The sequence below is a fragment of the Pelodiscus sinensis genome, chromosome 2 (genome assembly GCF_052426305.1).
Source record: "Pelodiscus sinensis isolate ZL-2025 chromosome 2, ASM5242630v1, whole genome shotgun sequence".
In the NCBI taxonomy this organism is placed as follows: Eukaryota; Metazoa; Chordata; order Testudines; family Trionychidae; genus Pelodiscus; species Pelodiscus sinensis.
This window is the reverse complement of record NC_143053.1, coordinates 221853473-221869018: the sequence shown is the minus strand read 5'-3', so window position 1 is coordinate 221869018 and position 15546 is coordinate 221853473. Positions and strand designations below refer to the sequence as shown.

The 15546-nt window shown below is 42.4% G+C and overlaps 1 protein-coding gene across 2 annotated transcripts in view; it reads right to left on the bottom strand.

The window, feature by feature from the left end:
- Positions 1 to 5271: 5271 nt before the first annotated feature.
- LOC102444982 (macrophage mannose receptor 1-like) overlaps positions 5272 to 15546 on the bottom strand; it is a 112391-nt gene continuing 102116 nt past the window's right edge. For both annotated transcript variants that reach the window (XM_006119498.5, XM_006119499.5), the window contains 4 exons: positions 14452 to 14568; positions 10778 to 10945; positions 7051 to 7092; positions 5272 to 6665 (listed from right to left, as the gene is read on the bottom strand). In XM_006119498.5, coding sequence (XP_006119560.3) covers positions 6415 to 6665; positions 7051 to 7092; positions 10778 to 10945; positions 14452 to 14568 — 578 coding nt within the window. In that variant the 3' untranslated portion in view covers positions 5272 to 6414. The remainder of the gene's footprint in view (positions 6666 to 7050; positions 7093 to 10777; positions 10946 to 14451; positions 14569 to 15546) is intronic.

Here is a 15546-nt window from a genome sequence, read left to right as displayed (position 1 = left end):
CCTGATTATGGTTAAGCCACAAGAACACCTCAAGGTGGAAGGCTGGATGAGGGTGTAGTTGAAACTTGTCCTTGAAGAAAACCATGTATGGTGGTTCTGAAGATAGGGCCCTGATTTCTGAGACCTTTTTGGCTGAGATGATGGCCCCCAGGAAGATTACCTTCCCGGACAGGTTTTAACAGGATGGGACTCTCCGCCACAGTGCTTCCTGCTGGTCACTTGGGAATTAGCTCTTCAGTGCTGGAGTGCCCCCTTCTGGCCGGTTTCTTGCCTGCTGTTAGCTTTGCTCTCCGCCACTTTGTGTTAGGACCCCAACCCTCCCCTCTGGGTACTGCTCTCTGAAGTGCACCCACACTCTGGGATCCTTCCCTTCAGGGAACCCCCAAGCTCCTGTACCCACCTTGCCTCAGTGACCCTACTGCCAGTCTTCATCTAGCCCCTGCCTCGGGACAAGCTGCAGTCTGAAATGGCCACTCATCATTGACAAAGGGGTGTGGACCTGCTGCCTTCTACTGCCCTGGCTATCGCCCTGCAGCCCTAGTACTCTCAGACCTTGCTTCAAGCCCTTCAGCTTGGGAGCTTGCCTGGCCAGAGCTTCCCCAATTCTGCCTGCCATTCCCCAGCCCTGTTCTAAGTCAAGAAGCCTCTAGCTTCCCTAGCAACTAGACCCCTCCTGCTCCGCAGCTGGGGTGAAAGTGAGTCTGAATCTCTCCTCCCCTCCAGGAGCCTTTATTTATACTGCCCTCGGCTGGGCCCTAATTGATTAATACCTGCCACAGCTACTGGCTCCATAGCCCTGTGGTTCCAGCCATCTCCTGTGCTGGGTTTTAACCTCTTCAAGGTCCAGTGTGGGGCAGACTCCCCATCACACAGGTAAAAAGCAAGTTACCAAGGGGTTTAAATTTGGCCCCCGTTAGTCTCTATAATACCCATTTAAGGTTCCAAGGTGAAATCAGCCATTTCACGTGTAGGTACAGCCTGTCTAGTCCCTTAAGAAAATGTCTACAGAGCACATTAGCGAAGATGGACTTGCTACTAGCCCCAGGTGAAAAGCAGATATAGATGTCAGATATACTCTAATCAAAGACAATGACAACCCTTGAAGCATTAGGTGAAACCAAATAATCCAGAATACTGTACACAGCATTGGCACTTGAGTGGGTAAGACCACCTTTCTGTCCTGACCACATCAAGAACTTGTACATTTGGCCAAGTATGTAGCTCTGGTGGATGGTTTTCTGCTTCCTAACAGAACCTGTTGAACTGATCTCAAGCATGCTAGTTCCTTGGGATTCAGTCATGGAGCTTCCAGGCTATCAGACAGAGGGGCCATGAGACTTAATGTTCAGATGCTGCAGAAATCTGTGACCATGAGAGATTACATTTAGGAACAGAGATGGGGGAATTGATGTTTCCACCGAAAGTTCCAGAAAGTTGGTAAATGAGTGCTGGCATGTCCAGGCCAGCACTATCAGTATCTGGCTTGTTCGCTCTCTTGCTTTCTCTTGACCTTCAGCAGGACCTTGTGTATGAGTAGAATGGGTAGGAATGCACAGAAAAGATGGTCCTTTCAGGGAAGAAGGAACATGTCTGCAAGTGAACATTTCCTGTTGTACTTTGTCACAAATAGGTCTATTTGGGGAGTTCCTTGTCTCGGGGAAAAGTCCCTCATGACATCCAGATGAATAGACCCTTTGTGATTGGAGAAGGATCCGATGAGATGATTGGCTAACACACTGAGTCCCTGGAAGACAGGGAGTCTCTACATGGATCAAGCAGGTTATGCAGAACTCCCAAATGCAGAGATCTCCTGGCAGAGATCAGAGGAGTGCCCTACACTTTGTCTGTTTCTATAGAACACCACCTTCCTATTATCTGCAGGGACTGATACACACTCACTTTCAGGTGGGACTACAACTCTTGGCAAGCAAGACACACCACTCTGATTTCTCTCATGTTGAGGCCCTGGGTTCTGAGGACTTTTAGGGGAGTCCCTCATCCCAACTTAAAAGTATCAGTGACTAGAGATATTGACAGTTGGGGTTAAGCACATGGAATGCCTGCACAGACTAACAAAAGAGGGAAGAGATCACTGGAGCAGGAGGTACAACCACCTTGTCCAAGCAGTCTAGGTCAGGGTAGTACACTGATGCTAGCCAGGCTTGAAGTGGTCTGAATTGCAACCTTGCATACTTCTCCGTGTAAGTCAGGGGTGGGCAAAAGGCCCTCCATGGGCCTGATCCAGCCTGCCAAGCAGGTGGATCCAGCCCACAGAGGCCCTGCTGCTCCCCCACACTCCAGTCAATCAGGGTCTGGGAATGGGGGAGCACGTGAAGAAGCCTTCTTTGCTCTGCCCCTGCCCTGCGAGCAGTGCATGGCACTTCAAAGCACCGTGTGCTCCTGGAAGGGCAGAAGGCAGCTTCACATGCTCCCCCTCCACCAGGCCTTAATTCATCCTAATTGGCCTGGTGGTGGGGGAGCGCATTAAGTCTCCTCCCATGCCAGGGGCATGGGCACCTAGGAAGAATCTGGGGTGAGGCCAAAGACACTTCCTCACCCCCAGACCAATCCTGGTCTCGGGGTGGGGAACCCAGAAGTATATTGGCCCTGCACCTCTGACTTTATTCCCCATCCCTTCCCGTGCAGCCCAGGGCCACTTAAAAAATTTCCAAAGTGGCCCCCGGCAAAAAATTATTGCCCACCCCTGATATTATGCACTGATGTAAGTGCATAATACCGCATGCACCAGAAGTTTCAGGCAGATTCTTGCTGTGGTGATAGGCTCAATCAGAAAGAGCCTCAGAAAGCAACCTAATGTCTGGAGGCTGGATTCCAGTAAGTAAGTTTTGGCCTGGATTGAGCTGAGGACCATACCCACAAATTCTGGTATACCATCATCAGGTGAGCCCTCACAAAGGTTTCTTGGAGCCAGATCCATGCCTGGCAAACCCAGACCATGGGCTGATGACCAGACCAGGGTTGGAAAGGTGGCCTCCTCTTATAGCCCCTCCTCGATTTCTGCTATAGTCTTGTTTTTGCTGTGACTATTACAGCAGAGGTCAAGGTTGTCACTTGAACTGTTTCCTCATCTGAAGAAGTGGGTTGTGCCCATAAAAGTTCATACCACCATCTACATTTTTTGTTAGTCTCTGAGGTGCAACAAGACTACTAGTTATTTTCTAAGTTTTTTCAGTTACAGACTAACACAACTATCCCTCTGAAACTCCTCAACAGTGTTGACATATGTAGTCCCAGAAATTTCAGCATGTCCCTGGAGTCCTTCAAACTGTGCAGCTTGGTGTACATACATTCAGAAAGCAAGGATATGCCCTCAAATGGTAGGTGTTACGTTTTTGCACCTCATGAGGAAGGCATGAAGTCTGTAGCAAAGAACACCTCTGCCTCACTAAAGCTAAAGCCATGGTCCGATGCGACTGAGTTCACCACATCCAGAGCCACCTGCAGGGATGACTTTGATACCATCATTCCTTCCTCAACCAGTGCTGAGAACTCAACCCTGGATTCCAAGATAATGCTCTTTAAACTTCATCATTGTGCCGTATGAGTTAAAGTAGTATCTGCTAAGGACTGCCAGCTGGTTAGCAATACAAAGCTGGAACCCCCCTGTGGCGTAGATCTTCCTGCCAAAGTGGTCCAGCTTCTCTGCATCCACGCCCGCTGTCCCTAGAACCAACTCTGGAGAGGGATGTCTTTAGAGGAGGAAAGCAGCATTTGCATACCACCCTTTTTGCCATAGGCTGCAAAGAGGCTAGAGTTTGTTACAGCACCTTGACAGATTCTCACATGGCACTGTTTGGGGGAAGAGCTACCCGAGGGGACCCAAAGGTACCAAAATGTTGACCGGGGCCTGGGAGATCTCTGAAGTTTTCTACAACTGAATGCCCAGGTTTTCCTCTACACTTCTCAATCCTTCTTGATGTGCCCTATGCTCATACTGAATGAGCACAATCGAGGCACCGGTAACTGCCATGTCCAGAGAGGAGGAGGAACTGATACCTAGCTCTGATTCTTTTCTGCCCACTCCTGATAGGTTTTGTGATGCTGGTTCATGAGTAAGGAACTGGTCTCGATGCTTTGGCGCTGCCCCGTACTACTAGCATAGGAGGGAGTGAGAGGACTCTATGGTCTGATGATCCTGAGTATGATCTCTGAGACTGCGGAAAGCCCAGGGAATCCACAAAGAGCAACTGCATGAGGCCAGCCTGCAGGTAGGAACCCATGACTTATGCTCAATGGTCTGAATAGTACAGGCTCCTATCCGGGGTTTGGGAACCTGGTTCTGAATCAGACGCTGAGGATTTGCGCCCTGGGAACCAGAGATGCAGTACTGGACGGTATCAGCAAGTGGTACCAGGACAAAGGAGACCAATGCCATTGCATCATTTCTGGCTTTCCTTTCGACAGCACCTGGGGCCTCAGTGCTAAAACCAGCCTTCACCTCTAGTGCCAGCTCACATCTAGTCAACTATGGTGGAACCAGGAAGGACATCGGGTCCTGCACTGCTTGGAACAACTCTGGTGTCAATGAGCATACAAGCCCTGCTCTCCTCTGGCTCTCCCGTAGGGGAAGAGTCCCACAGCACTGGACTCCATGGCTCGCTCCCTGGGGCCAGAGTCAATGGTACTATTGCAGCAGCAACTGAGACCAGGTGGCCCGCCCCAAGTCTCACTCTTCTCTCCATGACTCTGATCCAAAGTTCACTTAAGTCAGTGGAAAAGGCCTCATTGACATCCGGATGTTTTGAATCAGGCTCTAGCAGGAGAGTTTTGTAGCCTAAGTTCCTCCAGTAAAACTCTCACTCCAAGTTAACTTCTGAGAGTGTAGGTTTCTCTCTTCAGGTATACTTCCCTGCAGGAGTCCTGACACTGCTTGGAGAAGGGCTTTTCTGCATCTTCTAAGATCTCTCTGGTGCTGAAAAAGAGAAGTGCTATGGAAAAGTGACAAAAGAAATAAGCAATATGGCAATTTGAGGACTGGACACAACACCAAAGGTTTCAGGGAGCCATCCAGTAGGCCACACTAAAGCATATGCCCATGATAAACAGAAATTGTTGGCATATTCATGATCTTTTTCTGCTTTGGTGGCTGGATGTTGCTCCTTTTTTACTGTTGCCTTGTACATTAATTATTATCACTAGATCATAGTGCAAAGTGGTATTGCTCCAGGTCAGTGTTAGTTAATGAACAACTTTATTTTTCCTATTTTTTTCCAATGCAAATAGTGAGATACATACTCTAAAAATGCAAAATAATTGAAAAATCATAGTCTGTTACTGTTTATTTCACAGAACTTAAGTTGAATGCATAAACAAAGGAAACATTTAAATTTTCTTTTCACATATTATATCTATGTGAGGAAAAAAATAATACACACGATTTACATTTTACAAGATATACAAAAATCAGATTATGAAATGATCACTTGGGAAGATAAAGTTTTTGAAATATTTCTCTCTTTAAACATTAGAGAAAAAGTGCTGATCTGCTAGAGCAATAGGTGCGTTAGCAAAGTTATCATACTGTTACAAGTCTAAGCTGTATTATGGAGAAAGAGTATATAAATGGCAGTGTTTCACGAGGAGAAATGTGACAAATGTCCATTGCTAGTGCATCTTTATAATATGCACAGCCAGAATCCCCCAACCAACAACAACTATGCTGGTACGCAGGAAGGTGTTGTCATCATCATCATCATTCTAGACAGACAAAGCTCATTTGTGGCTAGTAAGGGGTTCTGAGAGTGTCTAGCAGCCACCCTGTTGGAGCTCCACAGGCCTGCACCCCAATTATGGGTAGCCCCTGAGAGGATATGAAACGAGGGGAACTGCATATTTGGCTCTGTACGTTGCCTGAGATTGCTAAACTAGAATTATGCCACAGAAAGCATTTTAATGAGATTTATTGAAATACAGCATCATCAGCTATCCAAACACTTGTAGTGCAGTTTCCAGGACGATGTGACTATGTGAATTATTAACAGAAATAGACAAATGCTTTGCTGAGCAGTATGGAGAGACTGTGCGTTGATGGGAAACCTGACAATCACAAGGGCAATGCAGGTGTGGTGAAGAAGCACATTCTCAAAGACTTATTCACATTTGCTTTGTGTTTCATTTTCATTCTTTTAATTATACTAATTTGTTCCGTTTTCTAAGTAGTCAGCACTATATTTTTCATAAGAAATGCTCTTGCTAAAGTAGTTCTGGAATCTTACACAACTATAGATTGGCTATGAAATAAAGTAATTGCAACTGCTAGTAGGTAAAAAATATGCAGACACTGAAAAAGTGACTTTTACAGGATTTGTACAGAAGAAAATAGTTTTGTCTTAAACCTTCAGGTATCACAGTTACATAATTGTATAAAACAAGGCCCATTTTTAATGCATCACACTAAGCATTAGCATATTCATTTTGCTCAATGTTGACCACAAGATCCTTTGTGTCACTAGTTCCAGGAACTGCATCACCATTAAAGTACAAGTTGTTCTCAAAGCTGTCACGTGTTGACATGTGACTCTTTCTTTTCCTGTAAAAGAAATAGCCTGCCAGGCCAACTCCTGCTAGGACAAGGAGCACCACAATAACTACAATCCCACTTTTGCTGTGGCTAGTTTCAGATATCTTCTTTTCATTTTTCTCCTCTGCAAATGAACACAACAGATTTAGTAGAAACCACACACTTGGCATCTGATTACAGAATACAATCCTGTACTTAGAAGTAGTGGTATATTTTTATCACTGAATGCTTTATCATCCCCAGATAATTAGTGATTGGCAATGCAGAAGACAAGATCATAAACCCTATAAAACAGCATAATTTATAAACCTTAACAACAAATTTCAATCCAAATATAAGGAAGAACTGAGAATTTGGACATAAACAGAGTATTATGGATGTTTTCTTATCAAGTGATGGTTATTTACCATATATATGACATGAAATTAGAATATAAAATATGACCATCTGATATTTCCTATGCTTTATTTGGGCCTATTCTTCATTTATTTGAAACAAAGTAATCTTACCATTTTTGTGGGGGGCCTTCTCAGTTGTTTGCACTTCAACAACTATAAAACAGAAAAAAATCAGTTACACTGGGTCTTTAAAAATCTTCATAATACACTGAAAATTGTACATTAAAAAACACATACTGTGAGAGTGGCTACCTTTTTTTGCCTGTAAAAAACCACGGACTTTTATGATACAGAATAAATACAATATTGTTACCAGTAGAGGCACATGATAAATGAATCTAATGTAGTTACAAAACACGCAATGAACCTGAAATGATTCTGCTGTGAGCTCCATCGTGACAGACCCCTGCATCAGTCAGAGCTACAATATACATATAGGCCACACATCCAGAGTGTGTGGATATGGCAGTTCACTTCACAGAGCAGCTTGTAGGATTGTGGCCTACAAGCCTAATCCTGCATATGTAGAGCCATGAGCAGATACAGAATTTGTATCTGCATCCGCATAAGTATCTGCAAAAATGAGCCGCAGATATCCACACTGACATATGTGGAGGTGGTTGCCCATGGATATCTGCCAATCTGCAGGGTTCTGAGTATAAAATTTATACCCACATCTGCAAAAATGAGTTGCAGATATCCACATTCACATTCTTACATCTGCATTCACTTTTGCAGACATAAGATTACAAAAAGGTACAGCAATTACTATTCTTAAGAAATTATGGTAATGATTAAAACTGACAGTACATTTGCAAGATTGGGTCCTATGTCACGTTGTTACTAATAGATGTAGCATGCAAGTATTTTTTGCTTCTTTATCCAATAAAGTTCAACTGCATGCATACACACAATGGAAATATTTCCAGGGTGCTCAATAATTTGGGTAGAAATAGCATTAACATGGGCAATGGAAAAATATTAAGTTAAAGGTAGACTATAGAAATAGATCTCTATGTTTTATTGCCTCTTCAAGAAAAAGCAGGCTTTAATTCAACATGCTGACTGTTTTATATTAATTCTCTGTGCTGTGAAATGGGAAATTATTAGGGCTGTCAAACAATTAAAAAATTTAATTGTGATTAATCGTGTGCGCTTCCCCTTTGCAACACCGCGGTGGCATTTCAACGGGGCAGTGCTGCATGGAGCCAAGGATCAGCTGGAATCCCCAGCTGACCCCGGACTCCATGCAGCACTGCCCCTTGGAAGCGCTGCAGCTACATTTCAAAGGGGAAGCACTTTAGGAGCCTGGGATCAGCTGGACACTCCAAATGATCCCTGGCTTCACTTATGCTGTCCCTTTGAAGTGCTGGAGTGGCACTTCAAAGGGGCAGCGCAGCATTAACACCTGCAATTAATGTATTAAAAAATTAATGTGTTAATCCTGTCCTGAGTTAATCGCAGGTCTTAACGCAGGTCAATTGACAGTCTTAGAAATTATCACTGCCTTGGAAAATTCCATTTATTCACTCAGCTTGGAATATTATTTATTTTTGCTAGGTAAATAAAATGCCATTTGTTTTCTATTGCTAATCGTCATGTCGCAATATGGTTGAGTAGATTTTGTGGATAGTATGCTACATTTTTGTGACAGTTATGCAAGGCCCTCTGTATAATACAAAAACATCTTTCATCAGCAGTCAGGAGAAAGTCAGATGATCGTGCATCAAGAGCAGCTTTCTATAAAAGGGATTTCCTTCATTTCATATAGAGGAACTAGGCACATTTCAAATACTGAATGTATTCTGCAACAGGTGCTGCATGTTCACAAGTAACATGTCATAGTGCAGTGTGGGAGAAATGCTCCTTCTATGTATTCTGCTCCTTTTGCACCTTTGGGAGATGGAATTAACCATCACAAATTTCAAATGATTCAGCTGAATTTGTCTGGTTGAAAATTTGAATTGAGCAGGAAGTGTTGCAAAAACAGGCATTCTTATGAAATGTCAATTGCTTCATGATTGACCTGTATCAAAAGTACAGCAAAGATGACACTGTTCATAGTGATTCTGCTTCATGCATCAAGCTTTCTAAACGCTGCCAGTGACACTGGGGTAGTGAAGTATATGTATGCATGAGTCCACAGGACAGGTTTGCTGTGGACTTGGTCCTTAGCTTGGTCCATTATTTTAAGGACTTTCTAAATTTTGTACACTTCAACCAATACTATTTGCTTTTACCTAATCAATTTTTCCTTCTGCAGTTTACTCATATTCTCCTAATATGTTCCAGGAAAAAATATCCGTACAGTACAAAGAAGTGAAGATAATGAATATTCACTTGATATAAGGAGTAGCAAAGAGTGCTGAGTGGGTGCATGTGTATGTTTGAAAGAGAGAAAGACAAAAAAAATAGCTTTAGGTTCAGATTTAAGCATTTATTCTGCAGGACAAAATTTTCAGGAATGGACCAAAGTGTGAGTGCAAAAATGCAATCCTAATATTGTCCTCCACAATTGCACACACAAATATTGTAACCATGTGGGCAGTTTTGGAAGTATAAGTACTAATTTCCTGATTTGCGTGCATGCATTTTTGGAAACAGAGGTTGGCATCTGTTTTTTGTCGACCTGGACACCTACTTGTTTGACAGTTTAACTAGGGTTGCCAGATGGTTGAAACAAAAATACCGAACCTTCCCTCCCCCCCAAAAAACAACCACCAGGAAAAAATTCTGTTGAAGGAAAAAAAGGGGGAGGGGGGAGAGACCAAAGTTGTTGAGAAAAAAAAGGACTCCAAGACTTATTAAGCAAAAAAAAAAAAATTTAAATAAAACAGTATTAAAACAGCATGTCCCCTTTAAGAGTGAGTGCAGGGATAGGAACAGGGGAGTGGTTGAGCACTAAGACCCAGGGGAATCATTGCTTCCCCTTGGTCAGCAGCCATATTGTGCTGGCAGCCTTGCAAAACCAGGTAAGCATGGGGGCTGGGATTGGGAGTGTTGGGGGCCGCTGGGGGTGCGGAGACGCCGGGCGCTGAGTGATTGTAGGGTTGCTAGGTGCCCAGCATTTTCACCTCATGGCTGGGGGGGAAAAAAAAAAATCAGAAAATACCGGACATCTCAGGTGTCCAGTATTCTCTGAATTTTTTTACTGGACAGGAAGTGAAAATACCAGACTGTCCGGGTGAATACCGGACACCTGGCAACCCTACCTGTAACCCTTTTTTCCCCTAGTATTATGTGTTGTGGCAGTCAGGTCAGAGAACTGCTGCAGAGGGGGGGAAAGGCAGCTCAAAAAGGGTTAAAATCCTCCCTGTACTAGAAGCAGAGGGCTGCAGTACAATTAGATGCAGATAGGAGGGAGCTGGCTCAGGCAGATTGGGGCCAGCTGACTCCTCTGCTGGCTGGCTGAAGGCCTTTAAAAGCCTCAGCAAGTTGGAAGCTGGAGAAGAGTGATAAGACAGAAGGGAGGTGAAGGAGAGACAAGGAGCAAAAGGTTAGAGAGCGATTCATACTAGCAGTACAACAGAAACAGCCAGGGAGGGAGTCCAAGGAGGCATGGTGGGGCTCCCTACCACAGAGGCCTGCTGCAAACTCCAAACTCTGGGGCTGGGAATCTACATTACATCTTATTTAGAAAATACCGGACATTTACATTTTCTCAATTTGTTTGCCGAACAGAAAGCTCAAAACTGGACACCTGGCAACTGTAGAGGAAAGAGGGGCCCTTGACATAGAAATGTACTCTAAGCAGCACATATCTATTGAGAGTATGCATACTATAAACATTACTAATAACACAAATCCATAAATATAATACATTAAAATCATCACTTACTTTTTGGTTTTTTACAAACGTATCCTTTGTAGGAAGAGCAATAAATATTATTCCAGTATCCAGAATTTGCATACATTTCAACACAATGCTCATTTTGTTGACTTGAGGGTTCTCCTACATTCCAGTTGACAAAATCCACTGCACTGTTGTCTAGCCACAACCACTGTCCTAGTGTTAATTAGAAATAAACTGAGCATTAAACAACAGTTTGGTGGTTGTTCATTTTTGGCAATGGGGATAAACAATTCAAGGGCACTTCAGACAATGTTTCATACTTTTATAGTTTGTAAAAAATGCCAAAAACCCTGAGGTGTGTGCCCTTGAGAGGTGTGAGGGTCTCAAAGGAGGCATAGGGTAAGTATCTCATACATCCTCTATTTTACTGTTTTCTTTAGTTATTCCTATTGTGGTAATGACAGATGGAAAGACATAATTTAATTTCTCTGAAATGCCCTTATCTTCTGAGATTTGCAATTATTTGATTTTATGACTATTTACTCATCACCATCCGACATAACTTTTCTAATTTCCATTTTTCATTTTCCTTGCCATAGTTTATTGTTCCTGCCTACTGGCTTTAGCAGGACTGGATTTCCGTTTTCTGAACAATCATCTGTTTACTTGAATAAATCTCTCAAGCTTTGTTATTTAGCCATACTGAGAACTCTTGTTGGATTTTTTTTTTTTTTTTGGTCTTGCTGTTTCCTTTTTTGTTAGAGATACGTGTCTTTCCACTGTCCTTAAGTAATGTTTACACAACCTCCATGCTGAGTCTACAGTTTTCCTTACTTTTCACTTTACAAGGTTTTGTAACCAGCTTCCTCATTTCTTTGAAATTCACTTCTTGGCATCACTGTGCTAGATTTTCAAGCATTTATTTCCCTGAATATTTAAATTGAATTATTCACTATTTAGTGGCACAACCATAGTTAGTTCTTGAGTCAGTTCCTGTGGGTTTCTTAAGACTAAAGCAAGAATAGCCTCCTTCTCTATGCTCTAGACCAGGGCTATTCAATCTCGTAAGCCCTGGGGGCCACAATGATACTCTCGGCACATGCTGAGGGCTACAACTTACGTGTGGTTGCATATACATGCAAATATATATACAAATATATGCAAACAGCTTCTTTCCCACAATGCCCTGGCGCTTCTGGCACCTCTTCCCTGGGGGCTAGAAACACCAACACCCTGTACCCATCTGTTCCAACCAGCCCAACGCTTGCATCTTTCAATGCTCACCCTGCCTGTGATACACCTCACCGTTGTGAAGCCTGTTCCCAGTGGAGGCCATGTTCAAAGCATCCCATCCGCGGGCCATGTGTTGACCCCTGCATAAACCCAAACCACACCATGGGCCACAAACAAATGGGCTGCAGGCCACATGCAGCCCACAGGCCACGTGCTGAGTAGCTCTGCTCTATACTAAAGTGTTTTAAGAAGCAATTACTTATTTAAGATGTCAAACAATTATTTCTATAAACCTTTTCTTTTCATGACTGACCACTGTATTACACTTCTTATTATGATTTTTCAAAATGAAATTCTTTTTTCATATTAAAATTAAAGGTCAAAAGCAAAACAAAATGTATCGGTCATTACTTTTCTGGACCTTATCTTTATGAGCTCATTCTTTCCCTCCACAATTAAGCTGTAATTCTTGCCTTATCCTTTTCTGGATAAAAACACTCTTTTCAATTACAGATATAACAAGCATCTGTCTTTGTCTGAGTTGAGTACTCCTCAGATTTCAGTTGCCCCCTACTTCCCACTTAAAATAATCTCTACAAAACTTCATCCATCTTCTGTGCTAGCTGTGTAGTGTTCTGCTTTGCATCAGGTAGAGTCTGTGCATTCTATATAGGCTTTCCCTTCCTCAGAATGTTCTCCAATGTCTCATGCACTTGAACATCTGGTTACACCATCTCGTCAACTGCATAGTGAGACTCTGACACTTGTCCTGTTCAGCTGTCTCTGCTCCTGGAACTGCAAGTATTTCAGAGACAGCCTCTCAAAGGTCTTCAACTTAGATCTTTCTCCTAGTCATCTAAATTTAGCTACCAGGATTTGTATTACCCAGCACCCTTGGGCTATGTCTATGTTGCGCATTCTCACGCAAGAACATATGCAAATGAGGTGCGGCAATGAATATTGCTGCTCCTCATTTGCATACCTAATGAGCTGCATTTTGCGCAAGGGGCTTTTGCGCAAGAAGGAGCAGTCTACACTGCTCCTTCTTACACAAAACCCCCACTTGCGCAAGAGCCGTTCTGCTGCTTATTTTCAGTCAGAATGGCTTTTGTGCAAGAAGGGGGTTTTGCACAATAAGGAGCAGTATAGACTGCTCCTTCTTGCGCAAAAGTCCCTTGCACAAAATGGCAGCTCATTAGGTATGCAAATGAGGTGCCACAATATTCATCATCATACCTCATTTGCATATCTCTTTGCGCAAGAATGCACAATGTACACATAGCCTTCATCATGAGTACCAATGTGTACCATGACTATTGGGTCCCATGCAGCCCTCAGAAGAAGTCTGTCCTGATGTATCATGAAATTTGCCATCTTTGAGTCTGTGAAGCATATACTTAGACAATCCTCACACACTCAGCTAGAGTAACATTAGTGTGTTTCTGATGAGAGGAGATTCTATCACTATAGCCATGTCTAGAAATTAGAAATCGTCCTGACTTCCAGAGATACTTTTTTGTAATGTCTATGGAATAATAAGTTTCCTCTACCTTCATTGGAAAATAGTCACAAGTAAAGGAGTCTGTCTTTTCCATACTTGGTGTTTTCCTCCTATCATGAGACTACCTTATGCAACTGGGGGATCAGGACAGCCAGCTAGATGTATACCTGTTACCTCTATAAGTAATTTAATCTCTTTGTACTCCTGTGATTCATCTGATATTCATCTGACGAAGTGGGTTTCATCTGATGAAAGTTCATGATTCTATATATTTTTGTTAGGCTCGAAGGTGCCACAGGACTACTTGTTGTTTCCTCTGGTTCAGTAACTCTGGCCCCAAGATGATGCATTTCTGCACAGAGGGACACAAGCTGCTTGAATCAGATGTATCCTCACCCCAAGAATCATATTTTATACTTTCTGAAGTAAAAAGGGTAGGAACCCTCCTGATGGATTTGCTTTTGGTCTTCAACTGTCACAATTAAACCAGAGTTTTGACTCGAGGGAGATACTAGATTGAGCTACCTTTTAATTTAAAGATAAAGTTAGAGGCCAGTGATTAGACATACATTAATTTAATGGATTCTTTTTATATTAGTTCATGAACAGCTGAGGCAACTTACTTGCACTGGTGCTCACCTCTCACACAGTCCAAAGAGCCCTATGTTCATTCAGTCAGTGCCTAGTTGTGCCCAGAGTCCCCCCCGCCCCCCACTCCATATCTGAGCAAGGACCCTCACTACTTATTTTTATGTATATCTTACCTATGATGTGACTTTTCCCTCTAACCACTTTATTATAGTCAACCAACTGGTCATATATATGACCTTCATTCCTTCAACAGTAGATAAATATATAAAATGTCTCCTTTCCTGTTCTATCTGTTTATGTCTTACATCAAAGCACAGTGTGAAACACTTGACAATCAGTGTATCTTTATGACATATACCATCTAAGAATAAGTATTACAGGAAAAAATGCTCACCATCCACGTTTCTGTACATCCCTGTCCAAAACGTTGATGATTTTTCTTCAAGTGGCTCAATGTTGTGTGCTAGAAAGTTGGCTTCAGCCAAATCTTCTACTGAAACCAGAGAGGCACCTAACAAAACATCAGAAAATAAACATGGAGACGAATTTCCAATGGAATACATTCTTCCGGTTGAGTATGACTTGCTTTTTCAAATGTTTGGAATTTTAAATCACTTACCATGTTGACTCATAATTTGCCACTGACTTTTGTGCCCAACCTCCAGTCAAAACAATGGGAATCACTGCAGGATATGATCTTTTAATTTCTGTCTTCAGTGTAAATGTTCCCTTCCCACTGCAGGAGCTACACCAATTATATACTTCATAATGGTATATGTGCACTGTTTTAATTTTTAAGATGTTTGCAATTTACATTTTTGAATCTATAATTTTTTCTAACTATTCAGCTTAATTTCTTCACTCTTGATCTTTGTTATCAGATACATCATGACTAGAAAGATAATTTCACCTAAAATCCACAAATGTCTAAAACTCTGTATTCTGGTAGGGTAAATAGAAAACGAAAGAGGATCATCCATCACAAGAAATTTGAGCATTTGAAAATGGAAGGCAGCTTGGGTGAAAAAGAACATGAAATCATAGAGTTCGTGATTCTAAGGAATGGTAGAAGGGGAGAGCAGCAAAATAGAGACAATGGATTTCAGGAAGGCAGATTTTGGAAAACTCAGAGAGCTGGTAGGTAAGGTCCTTTGGGAAGCATGGCTAGGAGGCAAAAAAACTGAAACCAGTTGGCAGTTTTTCAAAGGGACAGTATTAAGAGCCCAAAAGCATGCTATTCTACTGTGTCGGAAAGATAGAAACTATGGCAAAAGACCACCTTGGCTTAACCAGGAGATCTTGCATGATCTAAAAATAAAAAGGAGTCATATAAAAAGTGGAAACTAGAACAAATTACAAAGGATGAAAATAAGGAAACAATACAGGTATGCAGGGGTAAGATTAGAAAGTCAAAGGCACAAAATGAGCTCAAACTAGCTACAGAAATAAAGGGAAACAAGAAGATTTCTATAACTATATTAGAAGGAAG